Raw genomic sequence first — 22,823 nt, 5'->3', positions numbered from 1 at the left:
ACTTTGTTGGGGGGGGTACGAGCAGCTATGTAATCATTGATAAATGCTTGGGTCAAAGGTCTAGTTTTATTAATTCTGAACATGAATGTGTTTGGGAGTGTTGCTCTGAAAGGACACATTTAAAGGGGGGGGGGGGTCAAAGTTGAGGGAAGGGAGGAGCTTTGAGCCCTGGACTCACCACAGACACTACAACTGCAAAGAGACTGCAACCAGCAGTTGGGTAACGGCATAACGATTTCACTCATCCACCCATCAGTCAAATGGATGAACAGACCTAAACAATAATAATAATAAGTGTGGGGGCGGTCTGGTCCTCACCTGGCTCCAATGATGTCCTTCTTTGCCAGATCGATGCCTGCAATAACCTTGACCCGCAGAACTCTGGATTCATTCTGAGGAAGAGGTGGAAAAGAACAGACGTTTAACAAAACACATAGATGATCTCACAGCTTTTTACAATTCTTATGGAGGCTGAGTGCAGCCCGAACCAGCCCTAATAACCCCAATCTAAAAATAAGTAGGCCTCGACTGAGTGATACTCAAAGGAAAAGCTTTACTTCTGGCTGTTGAGCAGTGCTGACTGGTCACAATATTTCACAGCTTGACAGAGGAGATAAGAGAAAGGATACCGCCAGGGGGGTTAAGACATTTTTCCCACAGGGTTTGAGGAAACAAAAAATCTCTGTCAAAGGTGTTTACTGGTCACTTAGCCTTAGTGAGTAAGTATCCTTAACATAATACATAATATCATAATATATGTATGTAATATATATAATATCACAAACATAATATCATAAACAACTGTCTAGATATCAAGTCACAGACAGCCTATACAAATAAAATGTGACAGGTTCCATGAGGATTAGTAGACTAATCAAATTCACCTAAATTGGAGTATCTCTGATTCGTAAACGTGCTGTGTGAAGCAAGGTCCTTACCTCACTCACACTTTGCTGTCTCATACACTTTTTTCTACTACACTGCATGTCGTGATGCAGGCAAAACAAGATCGATGGCGCTCTGAGCAAATGTTTAGCTGTTGTTTACCCCATACATATAACGACTGACACTAAACCACGTCACTTACCAACTGGGAAGCACTTGGGGGTGGGCGGGAGGTGTATTTGACCATGTAACAGTTCAGGCTTACCCAGCTGTCACACCAAACATCACAACCCCCCCTTCTATGCGAGGAATGTATAATTATGGCCCATTTTGCCTAATGAGTAACGTTAACAGGGTGCAACACAGCTGTTAGAGTGCACACACACACACACACACTTGCCTACAGTCTCATCTTGAAGGCATCTTATACATTTACATTGAATTTTGAATATAAAAAAACCCATCAGATTGAAAAGTACAATCTGGTGTTCTCAGCCATTTTGTACTGACTACAAAACAAGAGGACCACCTTTATTGCAATAACGTTCAAGAAACGAATGTAACGTTAGCCTACAACTGATCCCAGCAAACACACAACGTCAGGGAGACGTTCAGATCACGTCTTAATAACGTCCGTCGGTCCTGAACCCCGTTTGTCCGTCTGCTGGACCCCTCAATATTCACACGTCTGGCTTGGACCCCTCTAAGACGTCTGTGGACGTGCAGAACGGGTTCAATATCTGAACGTTAAAAAAAAACATTCATTCTGGCTCCTAATTGGATGTCTTTGGACGTCCGAAAAAGACAGAAAATACATCTAAAAGTCGTCTTTTAGACGTGTCTTTGCTCAGTGGGATGGTCTCTGTGGCTAGTGGCATGCTGAGGTCTGGTCTGTATACAGACCAGACTTCCCTATGTGTGTCCCTAGTGTGTGTCCCTAGTGTGTGTCCCTAGTGTGTGTCCCTAGTGTGTGTCCCTAGTGTGCGTCCCTAGTGTGTGTCCCTAGTGTGTGTCCCTAGTGTGTGTCCCTAGTGTGCGTCCCTAGTGTGCGTCCCTAGTGTGTGTCCCTAGTGTGTGTCCCTAGTGTGTGTCCCTAGTGTGTGTCCCTATAGGACTAGTGTGTGTCCCTATAGGACTAGTGTGTGTCCCTATAGGACTAGTGTGTGTCCCTAGTGTGTGTCCCTAGTGTGTGTCCCTAGTGTGTGTCCCTAGTGTGTGTCCCTAGTGTGTGTCCCTATAGGACTAGTGTGTGTCCCTATAGGACTAGTGTGTGTCCCTATAGGACTAGTGTGTGTCCCTGTAGGACTAGTGTGTGTCCCTGTAGGACTAGTGTGTGTCCCTGTAGGACTAGTGTGTGTCCCTATAGGACTAGTGTGTGTCCCTATAGGACTAGTGTGTGTCCCTATAGGACTAGTGTGTGTCCCTATAGGACTAGTGTGTGTCCCTGTAGGACTAGTGTGTGTCCCTATAGGGACCCCCTCTCAAGGAAAGGCACAGGCGACCCTGTGATCTTCTCCTTTCAGCCCAACAAGTCAATTCCCGTATGTTTCATGTTCTCTAATGTTGTCAAAGGTTAGCTATGGTTCGTGAGACTAACATAGATAACATAACATAACATAACATAACATAACATAACATAGATAACATAACATAACATAACATAGATAACATAACATAGATAACATAACATAGATAACATAACATAACATAGATAACATAACATAACATAACATAACATACCATACCATAACATAACATAACATAACATAACATAACATAACATAACATAACATAACATAACATAGATAGCTCACGTTAACCAGAGCTAATGGCTGCCAAATTCTGACTTGTTTAACGTTAGCTAGCTCGCAAACTGTGACATGAAGATTTAGTTGATAGCACTAGCTACCCAAACGTAATGAAATATAATGCTTAATTGATATAGATATAGATAATTGATATAAGAGGCGAATTATATCCCGTTTCCTGACTCTGACATGAAACCACCTTTTGTAGAGCTAGCTAGCTGACGTTAGCCAGAAGATCACTGGCTATGTTTGCTTATCTTAAACTTGTTAGAAAACAAAACCAAGCAATACTTATTTTAATATTGTATTTATTAACATTATATTTCACTTACCTCATCTTCAGAAAGTCCATAAATGGGCTCTAAATTCGCAGCCATAGAGACCGAGGGAGCTCACACACAAAGCGGCTGGGTGAGATGGCTGGGTGGGAACAATAGCAAAGTGCCCCCCTTAGCCAGAAGAGTGGTTCCTAGGGCATTAAAAACGCTCCTCTGGGTGTGTTTAGTAGCTATTTACACTGTTTTTGAGTTTAAATATTAAAAAGCTAAAGCTAAAGATCACATTTGCTGAGATATCATCCACACCAGTCCGACTCAGAGCTCCTTATTGTCTTGTTTTGACAGAGATACGTTGTTGTGACAGTTGACTTCCTCTCTCTCTCTCAGTCCAGCACTTGAGTGATTGATTGACTGGTCTCACCAACTGGGAGTCCAGAAAGAGTGATTGATTGACTGGTCACACCAACTGGGATCCAGAAAGAGTGATTGATTGACTGGTCTCACCAACTGGGATCCAGAAAGAGTGATTGATTGACTGGTCTCACCAACTGGGATCCAGAAAGACCAAACTGGCCAATAAAAAGGTTCAAAGGCGTGTAGAGATTTCTCAGGCTTATGAATTGTACTATGAGGAAATGCCAAGGAGTTCCCTTGGTCTAATACCGCCCCCTAGAGGTTTCTGTGTGAAGAACTCTAGCCTAGTGCATTTATAAACGTGCAATTGCTCTCATACAATTAAATATAGTGTTTGTAAATTAATTTAAAGGGGTGGGTAAATCCCAAATCAGGGGAAGAGTGGGACGAAGGGAATACGGCCTACAAGAGACTCAAAAATGTTCACAATTGCAGATGTTCCAGGTAGTCTGATATCAGACATTATATTACTTGAAGGTATTTGAAGTGGATTTGATATTATCTTCATGTTTGGGTCTATTGATGGTAGAATAAAAAGTATTAGAATTGTTTATTTCACACAGTTTTAATGTCAAGATGATTTTACCTTGTCATCTGTTGTATCCAATTGACCTAGGACCTTCGACTTCTATGGTTGTCTTGACACAGTATGCTGGTTGCCACAGCTCCGTTTCCCTCAATCAACACAGCAGCTTTGTGAAGGGTTCAAAAACCATTAATGATGTACCAGGGTTCATCTGTTAACTTCATTCACCACCAGTATTATACACCACTAGATGGCTCATCACTCTAATCTTAGAAGTTACTAAAGATCAACACTAGATGTTTTATTTTTATGAACACTAGATGTCCTCAAATCACAATGTTTTAGATGGCATCATCAGTATTTTATTGTCTTCCACCCAGTGAAATCGAGGGGGTGACTATTAGATTGTACGAACTCACCACCTGGGGGCGCTTGCCACAACTCTTCTCATTGCCACAATGCATTTTACACAGTACATTTTGCTTTGTACATTAAAAACTATGCTTGATGTCTCAGTCAAAGTAATAGTCTATTCTGCTCAGGAGCCCGTCTACTTTCTAAATCAAAAGTTCAGGGCTTGAGGTGTTTAGTAACTCTTTGGTGCTTGTTTTAAAATGTCTAAGTGCACAGGGAGTGTTACCAGTTGCCTGGATTTGTTTGTGTCACTAGATGGAGACATTTGTACAGGTGAGTCAATATTTTTAATTCAGTCCTAAGCAGTGAATAAAGAAGTGGGTATACTCTGACTAAAGAAGTGTGTATACTGTAATAGAAATGTTATAGTTTTTACATTAGTGGTGTTTAAAGAAGTGGGTCCATGGATTAAGTATACCCACAGTATATCGTGGGTCCTTGGATTAAAAAGTGGGTATACTCTGTATGTATTTAGTGTGTTACAGTCATTCCAGTGAGCTAGCATGCACTTATCAGGGGCCTGGCCTACATAGATTCTAAATGGAACAGGGCTGTAATTAATGTTATTAATTACATCTGTGTTTGGTGTGCAATAACCCATCAAAATGGCTGCTGGGAATTGGGTCTATGTCTGATCCATCTCCTCTCTGCCCTTTGGATTTGGACTTTGGACCAGTTTTTGTTTGTGTCCTTATTAAGTTCTCTAATAATGGTGGATATTTATTTTTTTGTGAGTGGACCAATTTCTCTGAGAGTAACCCTTCAGTCTTTGAAAATAGGCCATTTTCACAATGACATATTTAACAAATTCAAATTACAGGACCTGGGGGGGTCTATATGAATCAAAAGGTTGTTTTAACTTACATTTCAACCAAGGAGCATTTGTAACATCTCAAATTGCACCAATCAGAAACAAGACAGAACCATGAAACTGCACAAGCTCTGTGGGGATCCCTCTCTGGCTGCTTAAGGACAAACTGTTTCATACTTGTCCAGGTTTTTCTGCCAATAATTGTTTTATGCATTGTTTTAATTCATATTTATATTTTGGGAAGTTTATTGTGGTTCTTCATATTTATATAGCCTAAGGTATTTGTTGTTACAATTGCCACCATATGCTGTTACAAGCGCCCCTGCACCTGTGGGCAGATGTAACATTTGACTTCTAGTGTTTCATTGCATTGCTTGTAAAACATTTGTTGACTGTGTTAACAAGTAGAACACAGATACTGTACAAGTTACCTACATGCAAATTGTATCCAAATAGTTCAAGAGGTTTTTGGGTAATGACATTAAAACCAAAAATTGTTACAATTACCCGCAGTCTCCACTCCATGTAGCTACTCTGTGTAGTCAGAGCACTAGGAAGGTATAAAAGTCACATATAGAAAATACAATTATTGTTTTTTTTTTATTGAAACCCACAAACTGAGTGGCACCCAAGTAGCTAACCATATGAATCCTTTTAATATGAGGGAAAAAAGGGTTTAGTACAATTTAACACACTATACCTCAGGAATGTCAAAAGCTCCTTTAAAAAGTCCTCAACTTCCTAATTGCAGTCATTTAAGGCTGGGAAAACAACCTTTCTTTTTTAATGAATATTTCACATAAAATTCACTTTACCATCATTTGCAAAGCCAAAGAGTATCGTATTTTAAACAAGTCTGGACGCCAGATGGCTGTATTACATAATACTATGTGCTTAGTAGTGGCAATAGGGAGGGGTAGAGATTTCCCATGCAGCCCTCCATTGACAAAAGGCATCTGACTGCTGATTCACAGCACTAGTGCAATGCCTTCTCAAAATGCACTTGCCATGACCTGGTTGTATCCCCCTGTCCATTAGTATGATGTAGGGTACTGTACAACCTTTGCTGCTCACCATGATGTGTGACAGCACAATAATTGCACAGAAGACATCTATAAAGGCAACCCTGTCTGCTGTCTGAAGCTAATTAGCAAGAAAGAATAGCAAGCTTCACAATCACAACGTAAACTATATAGCACCATAAGGCAGTCATCCACTATTTACTGAATTATCAAAAAAGTCCCCCATGGAAAGTGTTGACTATTTTCACAGTGTTGTAGCCAAGACGAAGACTGCCTGCGTCAGCTGGTGCTAATATAGGTGCTGTAGGTAGCAAGCTATGTTAGGACGCTGTGAAGGATACCCATGGCAACACTTCACCCTCTGGCTGCACTTCCTTGCTGTTAACACATGCCTGTGTCGTTCAGAACGAGTGGTGTCCAGAGAACCACTGATCCAAACAACTTTATACACAATACACATCCTTGGGTCCTGACCAATACACCTGCTGAATATGAACTTTGGAAATCGGGCCACAGACACAGACATACAGAATCCCTGCCTTTATGAAGAGTTAATTTCATGAGTGGCCTGGTTGTGTGTTTTTTGTCCTCTGAAAGCCACAATATATTTAAGAGCTGCCATAAACCAGCACACTGTTTAAATATGTTGATTGTATAAAATGTTCTGTCTGTGAGCTTAGACTTTCAGCCCATATCGTGTGTCATCCTCAACCCAGAGGCTGCACATTCTGTTCTTGAATTGTCCTCTGCATTTTCCCATCCAAGCGGTCCTCCTCCAGGGGCAGCCAGGAGCAGTGGGTGGCCTCATCAATGGCGCCTGGCAGGGACCATGTAAGTGCTCAATCCAAGGCCTGGTCAGGGACTGGACTGAAGAGCATCTATTATTCTACATATTTTTCGTATTTCGTAAGGAAGCCGTTGAGAACAAAGGGAGACCATGCAAACTACGCACAGAAAGGCCATCATTCCAAGTGGGAATCGAACCCATGAAACCCATGTCTATTTGTGGCAACAGTACTAAGTAGGCCTACTGCGCCACAATGCAGCATGTGAGCGATTTGAGGGTTCCGCTTGAGCAATCTTGTGGATCTTCCGATCCGCAGCTGATTGGATAAACTTCGCCCCAAGCAAAGATCGAACCCACAACCTCGCTTCGAAACTGGGCTCGCTAATAACAACAACAATAATAGTAATAATAGTAATAATAATAATAATAATAATAATAATAACAATAAGTATTATTATTTTTATTATTGTCTCCCAGGCAGCACTCTCCTGCATAATAATAATAGCAATTATTATTATTATTATTATGCAGGAGAGTGCTACCTGGGAGACGAGGCTATGTTTATGGCTCTGACGGACAAAGAGACTGAAACAGAGCAAACATGGAGCACCTTTACAGCGGTCGCCACTCGGTGTTTGACAGTTTGATATGGGTCCAGGACAGCCATATTTCACCTGAGTAAGCACAGGTTATGGACTGTATTTCTTAGAAAAAGTAGCCTACGTCTTCTTGCCATTATTTAAACACACTGAGTCAATAGTCTTTTGAAATTCAATATGATGAACACGTGAAATGATTTGCAGCATGCTGAAAAATTCACTGGATGAATGTGTGAATGTGAACTTCAGACCTGTTTCTCGGGTTGTGTAGCTTCAGAGATAGAGCTACACCCACTTCCACACATCCCATCTCTCAGCACACAGACCACACTACACACACAGAACACATTACACACAGAGACCACATTACACACACACAGACCACACTACACACACAGACCACACTACACACACAGAACACATTACACACACAGACCACACTACACACACACAGAACACATTACACACACAGAACACATTACACACACAGAACACATTACACACAGAGACCACATTACACACACACAGACCACACTACACACACAGAACACATTACACACACAGACCACACTACACACACACAGAACACATTACACACACAGAACACACTTGCTTTTTGCAAGTTTGTTTCAGGAATGGAGTAACAGTAAATCTCCAGTGCTGGGCGAGTTTGTGACAGAAGGTTGTAACAACACAAATAAACCCCGCCCTCGTCCTCAGGACCGGTTTACCGGGTAGGGATGCTGAAAGAGTCCGTCTGTAGGCTAGATCTTCACTGGCTCTTGAGGGGCCAGTCCTCTCTCTCCGCTCTCCGTCTAAGCCAATTAGTGTTATTACACAATAGTCGGTAACTTTCCGGTGCAGTCCTTTCTCATTGGAGACAGTCTTTGTGTTGTGGAAGGAATTAACGTGACTTCGTCGCATGCAAGTGAGGTAGGATATGTGTACGCGGCTGCCATCACTCTTGCAGGTGTTTGTGGGATGGAGGTCTGTTCTATGTGTAGGGAAGGCTCTAATGTCAAAAACTGGAAAGCACCAATAATAATCATTAATAGGTTGTGTTGATGAAATGGTTGTTTGCGACTGTACTATACTTCTGCTTCTAACAGTTGGGTTGTTGAGTGATAGTTTGCGATGGGATATTTATCGTCTATATCATAATTTCCTTAATTCAAAATGGTTTTGGTACACTTGTTTTGCCATTGATAGCGTCACCGTCACATAGACACGAGTTTCACCGTTCTCTATACGAAGTTTACATGCCTGACGTTCAACAGGCGATGTAAATATAACAAATGTAACCTTAGGTAACCACACCAAGTTCTGGAGACTACTTAACAAGGATAACGTATTTGGAAAATGCTGATATATCAGTGGTCTAATGGGATTGCCCTTGGGGGTAATCCTTCGCTGCAGTGTAGATGTGAAAGTCAGGTGAGAGACCACGTTGAGGGCAGCAGCAGCTCGGGAAGTAGAGCGGTCAGCTGGGGATCAGTAGGTCTGTGGTTCGATCCCAGCTCCCTGCAGTTGAGCAAGACACTGAACCCCAACGCCTCACAGCAGGAAGGCCCTGGGTTCGATTCCCACTTGGAACGTTGTCGGCACTGGGAATGTTCTCCCCAGGGTTGTCAGGTACTCGGGTGGGGTATCCCCCAGGGTTGTCAGATACTCAGGTGGGGTATCTCCTCAGGGTTGTCAGGTACTCAGGTGGGGTATCTCTCCCAGGGTTGTCAGATACTCAGGTGGGGTATCTCCCAGGGTTGTCAGGTACTCAGGTGGGGTATCTCCCAGGGTTGTCAGATACTCAGGTGGGGTATCTCCCAGGGTTGTCAGGTACTCAGGTGGGGTATCTCCCAGGGTTGTCAGATACTCAGGTGGGGTATCTCACAGGGTTGTCAGATACTCAGGTGGGGTATCTCCCAGGGTGGTCAGGTACTCAGGTGGGGTATCTCCCAGGGTTGTCAGGTACTCAGGTGGGGATATCTCCCAGGGTTGTCAGATACTCAGGTGGGGTATCTCCCGGGCCTTTCTGTGCGGGATTTGCATGTTCTCCACGTGTTCACAAGCGTATTCCTCCCAAGAACCCAATACGAAAAATATGCAGAAGAATAGATGCTCTTCAGTCCTGTCCCTGACCAGGACCTGGACTGAGAACTTGGACTTGGTCCCCGGGCGCCACTGATGAGGCCGCCCACTGACCCTGGAGGAGGACAGCTTGGATGGGATGTATTCATTGAAGGACAGGCTACAAGAGGCAGTTCCTGTAGAGAGAGTTCTAGAACATGGTGCACAGTTAACACAAGTAGATAAAGTCACAAAGGCAGGAGAGGAAGGTTACAGAGAGGTGCATTGAGAGAGGTGTGTGTGTGTGTGTGTGTGTGTGCGCGTGTGTGTGATAGAGTCTGCTTTAATGGGAAGAACACAATACCAGTCTTTACCCTGCTGAGGACATGTCCTTCTGGATGTTTAGATGATGACTCTACAATCCTACATCATGCTTCACTGAATTACCTTTAGACTATTACTGCAGTATATTTAGACCTGGCCATACTTTGCCTTGGTTCTGAGTTGCTATTGAGGAGCCTTTTCTTATCTACCATTACATACAGAAATAGTTGCCAGAGAACAACTACTAAGACATTATAGTCTATATAATTTAGTTATAAGTTACAGTTTGTGTTTCTAAGAACTGTGGTGGTTCTTGGAATTTTTCCCAAATGTCCCCCTTCTCCCCTTGCTTCGGAGAGTCACAAGGGTTGGGCAAACCGGTTTGTCTTTTACTCAGAAGTAGACGTGACAACCACGTCCCAGATATGTGATCAGCAGCACAGATATTTAGAGCTTTACAGTAAAGTACTGAAATACTATACTGATCATATTACTGAAATATACAATATTGAGCCAACATCCCTACAATTGACTGTGGGGGGGGGGGGGGGGTCAGAGGGGCACACAAGCCTCGTTGATGAGGCCGGTGGCTGTGGGGAAGAATCTGCTTCTGTGGCGTGCGGGCGTGGTCCTGATCGGACCGCAGCCTCCTGCCTGAGGGAAGTGGCCAGGGTATGAGGGGTCGGCCACAATCTTCCTGGCTCGCGTCAGGGTCAGTACCAGATGGAGGAGGTGAGGGTGGACTCGATGATGGAGGTGTAGAAGAGCACCATAATTTTCTTTGGTAGTCTGAATTTCTTCAGCTGCCTCAGGAAGTACATCGTCTGCTGGGTCTTCTTCATGAGGAAGGTGGCGTTTAGTTCCCACTGGAGGTCCCGGGAAATGACGGTGCCCAGGAAGCGGAAGGGGTCCACAGTGATGACCGGGTAGCCATTCAGGTTGATGGGAGGTGGGGCATATATATATAGAATATACACATTCTATACTTTACACATGCTGTATGTATGGATGTATATATTCCTTGTTCTATTTATGCTTATTGCTACTATGTACATTCTTTATTCTGCATTTCCAACCTTCTGCTGTAATTTTCGGCTGTCATTTTCCACTACTGAAATTCCAAATTTCCTCCTATGGGGATCATTAAAGTTCACATCATATCTACAGTATGTTAACCTGCAAGAGAATGGTGCGAAAGCAAGGTTGGCTTTCTACTCAGAAATGTGGCCTATATATGTTTTTAAAGGTTTAAAAAAGAAGATTAAATGCAGAAAGGCCCCAGATATGTGTGTGCATGTCTGTACAGTACCTCCCCAGATAGAAAGCCAATCTGGGCAATATACAGTACGGGCCAGAACTAAGCCATACTGTAATGTAAGTGCTGCATCTGGCCCATCGTCCATCCCACGTATTGTTGACTGGGTCGAATCGTGTGTTCTGAGTCATAGGAAGTGGAGATAATGAGCTTGTTTGCCAATGGCAGGCACCTTTCCTTGCGTCATAGAGGCTCCAGACACTCATTAACGCTGGCACTGCTGCTGCCACCACCCACCCGGGCCACTGGATACCCAAGAGGACCCCCCCACCACCACCACCCCCCTCCTGTGTTCAATATCAGGAGGTGTGAGTGAGTCCCAGATCGCACCTGACCCACTGTGACTTAATCAGTAGTCTGATGATGAATTATAGACTTTCCTCACGCCATCTGCCTCAGTTCAAAACCAGGAGGTGTGAGTGTCAAGTGTCAGATCACGGCCGCTGTGGACAAACTGTGGCTCGTGTTGTGTATCGAGGATAATCGGTCATTCCCTGCTCACTCTGTCCTTATGGGCAGGCCAGAGAAACAAGAAAGATCAAATGGACCGCATGAAGAGCGCTTTAATCGAACTTATTGTATACAGTATGTATCTATTAGTCACAAAGCCAATATCTTTATTGAACTCCGTTCTTGTCAGAAAATCTCTGCAATGATTGTCCACGTGGCCACATAGTTGATTATACCTTCTTTTTTTATTTTATTTAAAGGTTAGGTGTAAGATCATGTTTTAAAAGGCCATGTTGAAAACTGTTGCCAAACACGAATCTAGACAGAATAATGTATTTACTTAGACTCAAAGATATGAAAAGAATGGAGGAAGGATGACGAGTAGAGAGAGATGCGGAGCTGAGGATCAGGTGAGCAGCAGGGAGAGACTAGCCTGGTATGACCATCCTACCAGGCTAGGGAGAGACTAGCCTAGGGAGAGACTAGCCTGGTATGACCATCGTACCATGCTAGGGAGAGACTAGCCTGGTATGACCATCGTACCAGGCTAGGGAGAGACTAGCCTAGGGAGAGACTAGCCTGGTATGACCATCGTACCATGCTAGGGAGAGACTAGCCTGGTATGACCATCCTACCAGGCTAGGGAGAGACTAGCCTAGGGAGAGACTAGCCTGGTATGGCCATCGTACCAGGCTAGGGAGAGACTAGCCTGGTGTGACCATCGTACCAGGCTAGGGAGAGACTAGCCTAGGGAGAGACTAGCCTGGTATGGCCATCGTACCAGGCTAGGGAGAGACTAGCCTGGTATGGCCATCGTACCAGACTAGGGAGAGACTAGCCTGGTATGACCATCGTACCAGACTAGGGAGAGACTAGCCTGGTATGACCATCGTACCAGGTCAGGGAGAGACTAGCCTAGGGAGAGACTAGCCTGGTAGGACCATCGTACCAGGCTAGGGAGAGACTAGCCTGGTATGGCCATCGTACCAGGCTAGGGAGAGACTAGCCTGGTATGGCCATCGTACCAGGCTAGGGAGAGACTAGCCTAGGGAGAGACTAGCCTGGTATGGCCATCGTACCAGGCTAGGGAGAGACTAGCCTGGTATGACCATCGTACCAGGCTAGGGAGAGACGGGGGAGTGAGCATATCTCAGCTATCTTAGGCCAGGCTCAGTATACAGGCATTGAATTTACATTGACGGCTGCCCCAGTTGACTAGTTCACTTTCCCTGCCTAGAGGCTTATTCTCGCTGGGCTGTTATGTAAGATGACTAAACATAGCAAGACACCAATCTGTTGCCTCAGCTCTAATGCCAATTATCAGATAGTGTCATTGCTGAATCAAGCTGCTATGGGTTTAGAGTAGATAACACCTGTGTCAGGCCACTGAGGCCAGTCTGAAAGCGTTGGAGAGGGAAGGGTTGGCCCTGCCTACTGTAGATGTCTAAAAGCTATGGATGGGATAAGCTAGAACTATATGTACTCTGCTCAGCTTCCAGTCAGGGTTGCTTATCTGGCAACTTTCATTCCTCTGGTTCCACCTCTGGAACCAATTTCTGATCTTAATCATGACTATTCCCCTAGTGTACACCCACTAACTGCTTTATAGTCTATTATTACCCTTTATTTATTCACATACTTAACCTCGTGGGTCAATGAATAACTACATTTCTTACCTGCGCTTGCGACTTGTGCAAAAAGGGAAAAAATGCAGTAACTACTATTCAAAATCATCAAACAATGTAAAACATAATAAGTGAATCAGTTAGTCCCAAAAAGTCGTCATTGTTCATTGTTCACAGGCCAAGGGAAGCTCATTTCTGTGTTAGATGGGAAAGTGTCTAGTACCCACCTTACTGTCTCAAGCAGCTGTTCTGGGATATTTATGGACTTATGGTTAAGGTTGAAAGGTCAAAGTGTTACATTGCTTTGGCCTTGCCCTGCCAGCAGAGCCTGCCACCTAGCTCCGCCTTCTTCTTCAGTCACATGGTCCAGATCTGTCGTTGTAAACAAAGCTAGCTTTTGCTTTCATGCTTTGAATTGCCACTGATACACCCTTTAATCTTCTTTCTGGTTGATCTCTTTAGCCTTCTAGCTGCTCCGCCCCTCCACTCCAGGGCTGGGGATTGAGGAGTTTAATAACGCCAACATCTGCACAGGGAAAACTCACAATCATGCGAACAGGAGGGCAGGACTGTGCTACAGCCAGCCGGTAGCAGCCCCATCCCTCTGCATAGGCATCCGTTGTGATGACATAACCCCTTTTTGTGCCAGCTGGTTTTTAAATCTGTGTTGTAACGGCACACATAGGACCTTTCTGCCACTGACACTGTCTAGTCTTCTCTGTGTGGTCTGAAGGTCTTCGTATGCAGTATTTATGAACACTAAAATTATAGCATGGGAGTCAGATCTGGGAGTTTGAGAGAGATGCCAAGCATGCCTGAATCACTCAGTAATATACTAGGGCTGGGTATCGAGTCAAATTTCAAGAATTGATTCGATTCCGATTCACAAGGTTCAGAATCGATTATCACGATTCAATTCGATTCGATTCAATATCGATTCGGTTAGTGTTACTAAAACCTGTTTTTTTAGCTGTAACCTTAATTACATGACTGCCAAGTTATGCAACACATCAATACTAGGGCTGGGTATCGATACTGATTTCCAAAAATGAATGGATGAATGAATGAATGAATCATTGAATGAATTAATTAACTATTCATACCTTCATTTATTCATTAATTCATTAAATAAAAGATCGATTTTGGGATTCATGAATCGATTCTGAATCATTTGATTCAGAATCGATTCAGAACCGATTAATCGATTTTTTAAACCCAGCCCTATAATATACTGTGTGTACTCACTATTCATATCGCAGGCGTTGCCTTATGGTTTGCAGGAAGCATAGGGATGCATGCAGCAGATTGTACCATAATCTGACCTCTGGAATCAGTGTTTCACTCCTGTTTGCGTCTGGAGTTTAACTGATTTAGAAACGGTCCACACACGCAACAACAGTATATCTATTTTAGCCGCCAGACTGTTTGTTTGGACATCAAACCACGTTGGCCGTGACGGCGGCGCCTGCTGTTCTGAGGCACCTGATCGGGTTGACCAGCGAGACTTTTAACGGTTCATTTGTTGTCTTTCCCAGAAGCGCGCCTGACACCAGATCGTCTCTGGCTGCACAATAAGGAAGGACACGGGAGTCATGCTGATACTGTCACTACTCCTGATCACGGCCACACAGGGAGCACGTAAGTCACACTCATGCCACTCTGTTAGGATTAGTTTGGTATGGCCTTCAGTTCATCTCCTCCCTGGAGAACTTGACAATGCATGGACCACCAGAATAGTGTCCACTGTACTGTAGCCACCATATCAGAATAATAATCATATAAGAATAATAATAACAATAAAATGGTTATTATTAATATTAATTATACTATTAGTATTAATAACAATAATAATAATAATAATAATGCATTTTATTTATGAAATACTTTTCATGGTGAGATAATCTCGAAGTGCTAAGTATCGTGCAAAGTATCTTCATTCCACTCCACTCCACTCAGAAGAACATGATCAGTCACGGAGCATGTTCATTGCAATACCCAGTCCTGCCGGGCCATAGTGGTTTAACCTAAACACCTGGAGGCCACCATAGAGATTGAAAGTGAAAGTGTCATATGTCCCTGTAGGCCACTCTCCCCCGGGGAAGCCCAGGCTGACGAGCTGCAGGTCCCCAGAGAAAGAGACCTTCACCTGCTGGTGGGAGCCGGGCTCTGATGGAGGTCTGCCCACCACCTACACTCTCTTCTACCAGAAGGAGAAGTGAGTGACTCTCATTCATTCATTCATTCATTCATTCATTCATTCATTCATTCATTCATTCATTCAGTCAGTCAGTCAGTCAGTCAGTCAGTCAGTCAGTCAGTCAGTCACACCAGTCTATAACTCACATTAAAACGTCCTGTGCACATACAGTATACAATCCAATATACAGTATACAGTCATAAGCATACACACAAACAGACACAGGTTGAAATGTGGACTATTCTAAATGTACCGTTCGGTGCTACTTTGTTTTGAGTGTGTTCTAAGCCCATGTGGGCTGGGCACCTTTGCATGACACGGAACTGCGGACGTGTTTATGTAGATACAGGAGATGACGACGATCCTTACTGTTATGGAAACAGGAAGCACACTACCGTTGAGAGTATCAGGGCGTCCGTCTTATTGCTTTTAAATGATCAAAGAACAGGGATCTAAAATGCTCCTAAACAAGTCTGGATAAACCCCACTGAACCTGAGCAATAGAGGTTCTCTTTGACGATAAGTCTGCTTTTCATTATGTGTGCAGTAAGTCGTATGCATATGCACAGGTCACCATTCTATGAACTGTTCATTGGGAATCATCAACAATTCAACCATCATGTCCCAGCTCCGAAACAAAATACAATCACCAGAGAGGTTAGTTTGCCATAATGTGCCCCCCCCCCCCCCCCCGCAGTGTTGACACGGTGTACGAGTGTTCAGACTACCGAACGGCAGGGAAGAACTCCTGCTTCTTCAACAAGAACGACACATCCATCTGGGTCAACTACAACATCACTGTGGTGGCCACCAACGCCCTCGGCAGCAACTTCTCTGACCCGGTCGACGTGGACGTGGTGTATATTGGTGAGCAAGTCTTTCAAGAGTATTTGTCAGCCTTCTATGATTCAAAGTGAACTTTGACCCTATACCGCCGGCCAATGGCCGCCTGCTTGTGGCATTATATTGGTGAGTCATTCGTGTCTTCGCGCTTGACGGGATCTGACAACACCAGGGTTGTGGTTTCAAGTCCCTGTATGTATTTACAGAAATGGCATGTGTTCTCATTCTCCTCTTCTTGTCCTTCAGTCTCTGTTCTGTTGAGTACGCTCTCTTTCACCTCCCCCAGAGGCATCTGTTCCCTCATTTCATGAGGGAAATGAGGGAACAGTCGCTTTATGTTTTGTATATGCTTTATTTTGAGTAGTCGCTTTATTCTGTTTATTCTGTATCACCTCGCTACTGAGTTCCCTCGTTGTCAGTCCTAGGTGAATGTCTCATCTCCTAGATCATAATGTGTATTGTTTTTTTGCCCACTTATAAACCTTGAACATGAACTTTGACCCATTTACCACCAGCCAATAGTCACCTGTCTGTCTGTCATTCTGTCTGTCTGTCTGTCTGTCTGTCTGTCTGTCTGTCTGTCTGTCTGTCTGTCTGTCTGTCTGTCTGTCTGTCTGTCTGTCTGTCTGTCTGTCTGTCTGTCCGTCCGTCCGTCCGTCCGTCCGTCCGTCCGTCCGTCCGTCCGTCTGTCTGTCTGTCTGTCTGTCTGTCTGTCTGTCTCTCTCTCTCTCTGTCTGTCTGTCTGTCTGTCTGTCTGTCTGTCTGTCTGTCTGTCTGTCTCTCTGTCTGTCTGTCTGTCTGTCTGTCTGTCTGTCTGTCTGCGAGTCTACCATGGTTACTCAGTCACCTCAACTTTATGGCCTGGGCACACATTAATCAACCACCACCACAACCATGACCACGAGTCGCGTCTCTGACGTGAAAGCGTGAACGTGCATGAAAGTCTGTGCTGACCGGTCGTCTCTCCGTCTGCAGTCCAGCCACACACGCCAGAGAATGTGACGGCGGCGCTGATAGAGGACGCGGACGGGCCCTTCCTCAGGGTCTCCTGGGAGCCCCCCCAGAAGGCCGACACCCGCTCCGGGTGGATCACCCTCATCTACGAGCTGAGAGTCAAACCGGAGGGCGAGGACAAGTGGGAGGTACGGGACTCCGCTGACTCCGCCTTGCTGTGTGCGTGCGGTTTAGTTTATGAGATGACCAGCGGAAGCTGCGAATGGTAGGATTTGGCCAAAACAAACTATTGTGGAAAAAATGCTGTGGCGCTAATTGGATTGAATCTGCATCCATTACGTCTCATGCAGTCCAAGCGCAATAAAGAGAGGTTGCTACAGCAACCCTGATGATGAGGAAGTGCAAAGGCATTAGAAGGATATTCCTGCCTAGTCGTCCCCCTTAACTGAGGTGTTACGATGCAGTAGGTGGCATGTGACAGCCAGCCTGTGTGTGAGCCCACTGAGTCACTGAGCTTTTAATGAACACCTCTGAACTCTCTGTCTTTGTGTGGCACTCTTTATAGAGCACGGTGCTGCTTGGCACAAACGTTTTCCAAATGGCTTATGAACAGTTCATGTGTTTGTCATGTAATGCAAATGTGTAAGTGTGTGTGTGTGTGTGTGTGTTTGTTACCCAGGCGCACCGTGCAGGCCAGCAAAAGATGTTCAACATCTTCAGCCTGCGTTCGGGCGGTGTGTACATGGTGGAGGTTCGCTGTAAGCCAGACCACGGCTTCTGGAGCGAGTGGAGCCCCGCGGCGTACGTCACAGTTCCTGACGGTGAGTCGGCCTCCGTGTCCTGAGCCACCGTACGTGCACTACAGTACGAACACTGCACGTGTGCTGCTTCTTCCCGTGCTTTGATACTGTACATTGAAATGATACGTGGATCTTTGGAAACTATATGTTGACGGAATCAATAACGGAACCGATAAAACCCCTTGCTTGCCTTCCCACTCAGTGCGTCTCACAAGTTCGATCACAGAACATTTTTGAATAGTAATGTACGATACATTAACTATTGGAACCTGTTGGTGTAGTAGGCACATTGCAAGTCCCTAATGTGATTGTGTCTTTCAGATATTACTCGGGAAATGTCCTTGGGGATCCTTATAGCCACATTCTCTGCCTTCATCTTCATCATCCTCACATGGATACTGAGCCTGAAGAGACACGGGTAGGAGGAATGACTCTTATCTAACTTTAAAGTCGCACTGAAATGAAAAAAGCATTCTGTCCCATTTTGGTTCACATAATTGATCCTAGTGTTCACCTATTCAACGATGTATGGCAAAAAAAATACAAATTTCTACTTTTGTTGTAATCTTATATCAAAGTATATCATTTCTTACTTCCTGGAAAACGGTAGGTCACGTGCAATGACAACAGGTACCTTAGATTTTAGGCCAATAATCTCACGACATCCACCCGTCAATCAACGCTATCCTTCTATCGAATCTGTCTAAAGTTCTTAAAACCCGTCCACTTGTCAATGTTCCAATCAAATTCCTCTAAACATTATGTCCCACCCTCATAGCTTGTTTGCGTCAGAAATACATCAAACTATGGAAGTTAGATGATCTCAAACGTCCGTTTCTGTGTGACTTTAAACGCACAGGTAAACATGTCCCCCACCCATGATGCACTTCCTTTGTGGCGATGGATTGGAAACGTGAAGGTAGCAACCATTTTCTGTTGGAAACTGTTTGGAAAAAGGCAGGCACTTCCAAAAATACTAGTGATTGGATGAACCATCTGTCTATCATGTCTATCGCGCGCTAACATCAACCGCTCCTAACTGTCGTCACACCCAAACCCACTCGATTTTTCCCCCCCGACTTGATTCTCTATGGAGCTTTGTCAGACTGATCTGCGGAGTGAAATAAAAATAGAAAGTGAGCTTGTGAGATCAGGATGTTTTCACAAGGCTAATATGTATTGGCAATGGGAAAATTGGTCTGTGGCAAGTACCCCTGGTGATGGGCAATCATTGAATACAATAATATTCATTACACATGTACATTCTGAATGTAAAACGCAAATGGCTGTTTTCACTTCAAGGCAATCCAATTACCTCCCTCTTTTTTTAGTGTGAAGCGCTGCCTCCTACCACCTGTCCCAGGCCCGAAGATTAAAGGGTTTGACATCCAGCTCCTCAAGGTAAAGTGATGACATCAGTCTTACAGCTGATAAAACGAGATCAGATGCATAATGTTTCGAAATATAAAATACCCGAGTACATCCTCTCACCTGGTCACCTGGTCCTCCGTGCCGCGCAGAGCGGGACGTCGGCGGAGGTGCTCGGCACCCTGGCGGTCCAGGGCTTCCCGCTCATTCCGTCGGACCACGGGGAGCTGCTGGTGGACTACCTGGAGGTGGACGTCAGCCGGGAGCAGGATGGGAAGGACCTCCAGGATGGCGGCCTCAAGCCCAAGACTTCGTCCGCAGACAGCGACTCGGGCCGAGGCAGCTGGGACAGCCGCAGCCTGCTGACGGAGAAGTGCTCCGAGGGCCGGGCCGGGCAGGAGGGCGGGGCGTCCGTCAGCAGGGGAGGGCGGGGTCTGGGTCAGCCGCCGGGTCAGTCTGCCTGGGGGGATCTGCAGGGAGGGGACGGCCAGGCTACGGGGGCCGGCAGCAAGGACTCCTCTGGCGGGAGGGCGAAGACCTGGCCCTCCGTCTTCTCCCCGCTGCCCCGGTCCAGCCCCGGGCCCTCGGAACGCGGCTCCCTCGAGACGCCCAGGCAGCTCTGCGTCTCCGACAGCCTCCTCCCTCCCCCCTCCTCTTTCGCCCCGGCCGCGTCTCGCCACGCGGAGACGGGCGGTCTCCGACTTGGCGAAACCCCGCCTCCGTCCCTCCCCAGCTGGCTCCTCCAGGCCCACAGCGACTTCGACATCCCCAGCATGGAGCGCAAGAGGGCGGCCGCCGGCCTGCAGGTGCCCCCCTCCAGGTCCATGGAGTACGCGGAGGTCCAGAGGGTCAACCAGCAGGACATGCTGCTCCTTCAGCCCCTCTCCAGCTACAGCAAGGTGAAGGGGGTGGTCAGTGACAACGTGCTGCTGCTCCAGAGGCAGGCGGAGGTGGCGGACGACCGGTGCGCCTGTGACGACCAGGAGAGGAAACGGCCGGCCAAGAGCTGCTGTACAGCGACCACCACCCAGTCGTCGGAGAAGATGGCCATCCACACTGCTGCCCTGCCTACACAGGAGGCGGCCATGCTCCTGGCCCCCAGCGGCTATGTGGACACCACTACCATGCTTCCAACCTTCTAGTAAACTCTGCCGACCGTGCAGGTCTGGATGAAACAGGGCTTGGATAGGGCTGGCAGCTGGAGAAAACAAAAAGATAATTTAAACAAACGGCAATTGTGTTTATTGTGTTTTATTTATTGACTTTCATGCAGGAGTCCATGTGGTTTTATTCCTCAGCATTGCACAGATTTCTTTAAATCACTATATAAGTCACTTGTACTGTATATATTGAAAATGTATCATGATGCTGTGACTTGTGTGCATATTACTGCAGATTTTTGGAACAAAACCAGGGAACCCACTTCATGAATTGTTTCATTCTGACTTTTATATGTGTAGGCCTAATGTGTAGTCTCTTAAAAGTCTATATTCAAGCTATTTGATGGGACTTTTGCACATAAAAGAAAAGAAAAAAAGGCGTGATGAGATTTTTCATACAGAGTTTATTTTGATTTATGTAGCCTACTCCTTCTTGGAAGGCTGTTTCCAACATGATTATAAAGCTAGATAATTAACTAAATCTGTGTCCGTTGGATCTTCCTTTGGAGGCAACTTCTCACCAGGAACAAGATAGATTGTGTGAATCAAATAATCAGTCTACTTTGTGGAGTGGGCGGATTCGGCGGATTCGAAGATCCGGACCCAGGCTAGAACATTACACAAAACATGTCAAACATTACATGAATATAAAACGTCAAGTTCAAAGGGTATGCCTATGCCTTAAATGGGGCCAGTGGGGGTGGTCCCACAGAAAGCATTACTTTGGACACTGGTCAGCGTTGTGACACCTCTGTCTCTGCGCCCCCCTGCAGGATTACAAGGCAGAGGAAGACCCGTCTCCTTTCACTCCACCACTTCATTCAGATCACAGCGTGTCATTATGCTGATGTCTATGTCCCCCCCCCCCCCCCCCCTAACCCCCCACCCCCGACAGAAAGAGATGCTGACCGTGACCGACTGTCCTCGTATGTGTGCTAACAAACTGGTCACCATTAATTTCAAGTGGTGGGGTCTGCAGAGCAAAGTAGAAAACTTCATCCACAGGGTAACCAGGCCAGGTCAAGCCTGGCTTATGTGCGTGGCTGGCTTGTTTCTGTTCAGGTCTGGTCGAACGGAAGCTAGTCCCGCCACTGAAATAGCTGTGAATTGAAATGACATGAAATAATGTCTGATAAATTAAGATAGGTCTTGTTGCCTGGACACATCAGTTCCAATACTTCCAATGCTAATCCAGCACAATAAGAGCGGGATAGCCAGTTAGCTCATGAGCTCACAACAACTAGCAGCAGCTTCCATGAAATGAATGGAAGCTGTCAATGGTTAAAGCAGTTACACTGATTATTCCTGTAACGTTAGCTATTTTGCTGCAATTGGTTCAACTTCTGTTTCTGGACAAAGGTAAGGGATAAACCCAGATAACACAAGGCTAGCGGACCTACAGCGGGTCCCCGATGGACAAGCTGGCAGACCTCCGGCCGAATCCGCTGGCGGGTTCCTGGCCATTTGCACATTGAATGGCAAGCGGACCTCTGACTGTTGTCAGCTGTGGTCGCTATTCTCGAGGGCTAGCAAACGTTAGCTAACACTAGGGGTAACACAATCTAGCTAATGTTGTGTAAACAACTTGTGTAAATAAAATCTTAAAAGTTCTGGATCAGCAGTCAAAGTCAAATCAATGAGGCACTGGAAACAGTCAGAGTCCGATGCAACAGGCTTTATTGCTTGTTCAGCAGTACAAGGCAACAAGACCGGTGGGTTCTTGAGAAGACACACACTCCTACTGACTTGTGCAGCTCCTTATATACCTTCTCAGGGCTATCCCCGCCTTTTTAGCTTGACCACAACCCATTTTTTAAAACACACCCCTAAGTTGGCGTGATTCTAATGGTGTATTTGAAGGTGTATTGGACTATGCATTGTAAGTGCTTCCCCCTAGTGGTAGGAGTCCCAGAGTGATTCTAATGGTGTCTTAAAACTGCACTGCAAGTGCTTCCCCCTAGTGGTAGGAGAGCTGGCTCATCTATTCAATACACCATTAGCTTCTTCCTGGAACTGGCCTATTTTTTTAGGAACATGCCAAACACCCATGTACGTCATGTACACCTGTTTGGCAACCAAACCTGTATTGGCAGATAAACCTTGATTGAGTAGGGAAATTTTGCGCTTAACATAAGCTGTGTCAATTTGAGTAATCACACATGGAGGGAATAATACAACT

General features: G+C 45.4%; 2 protein-coding genes across 2 annotated transcripts in view; one reads left to right on the top strand and one right to left on the bottom strand.

Moving 5' to 3' along the window:
• LOC311312073 (E3 ubiquitin-protein ligase NEDD4-like) overlaps nt 1-3,215 on the bottom strand; it is a 43,003-nt gene extending 39,788 nt beyond the window's left edge. The window contains 2 exon segments of the mRNA XM_084441934.1: nt 319-392; nt 3,026-3,215. Of these exon segments, the coding sequence (XP_084298060.1) occupies nt 319-392; nt 3,026-3,070 (119 nt within the window). The 5' untranslated portion in view covers nt 3,071-3,215.
• An 11,699-nt stretch (nt 3,216-14,914) lies between these two features.
• Nucleotides 14,915-20,626, top strand: prlra (prolactin receptor a; the record flags this gene model as incomplete). Its single annotated transcript, XM_084442585.1, has 8 exons — nt 14,915-14,960; nt 15,405-15,537; nt 16,217-16,386; nt 17,338-17,504; nt 17,996-18,137; nt 18,438-18,534; nt 19,448-19,517; nt 19,637-20,626. The coding sequence occupies 8 exons, from the start codon at nt 14,915-14,917 to the stop codon at nt 20,624-20,626; spliced, it is 1,815 nt and encodes a 604-aa protein (XP_084298711.1).
• Nucleotides 20,627-22,823: the final 2,197 nt, after the last annotated feature.

This window comes from Borostomias antarcticus (genome assembly GCF_949987555.1).
Source record: "Borostomias antarcticus genome assembly, chromosome: 8".
In the NCBI taxonomy this organism is placed as follows: Eukaryota; Metazoa; Chordata; class Actinopteri; order Stomiiformes; family Stomiidae; genus Borostomias; species Borostomias antarcticus.
Note: the sequence above shows the minus strand (reverse complement) of the source record. Positions and strands in the feature narration are given on the sequence as shown.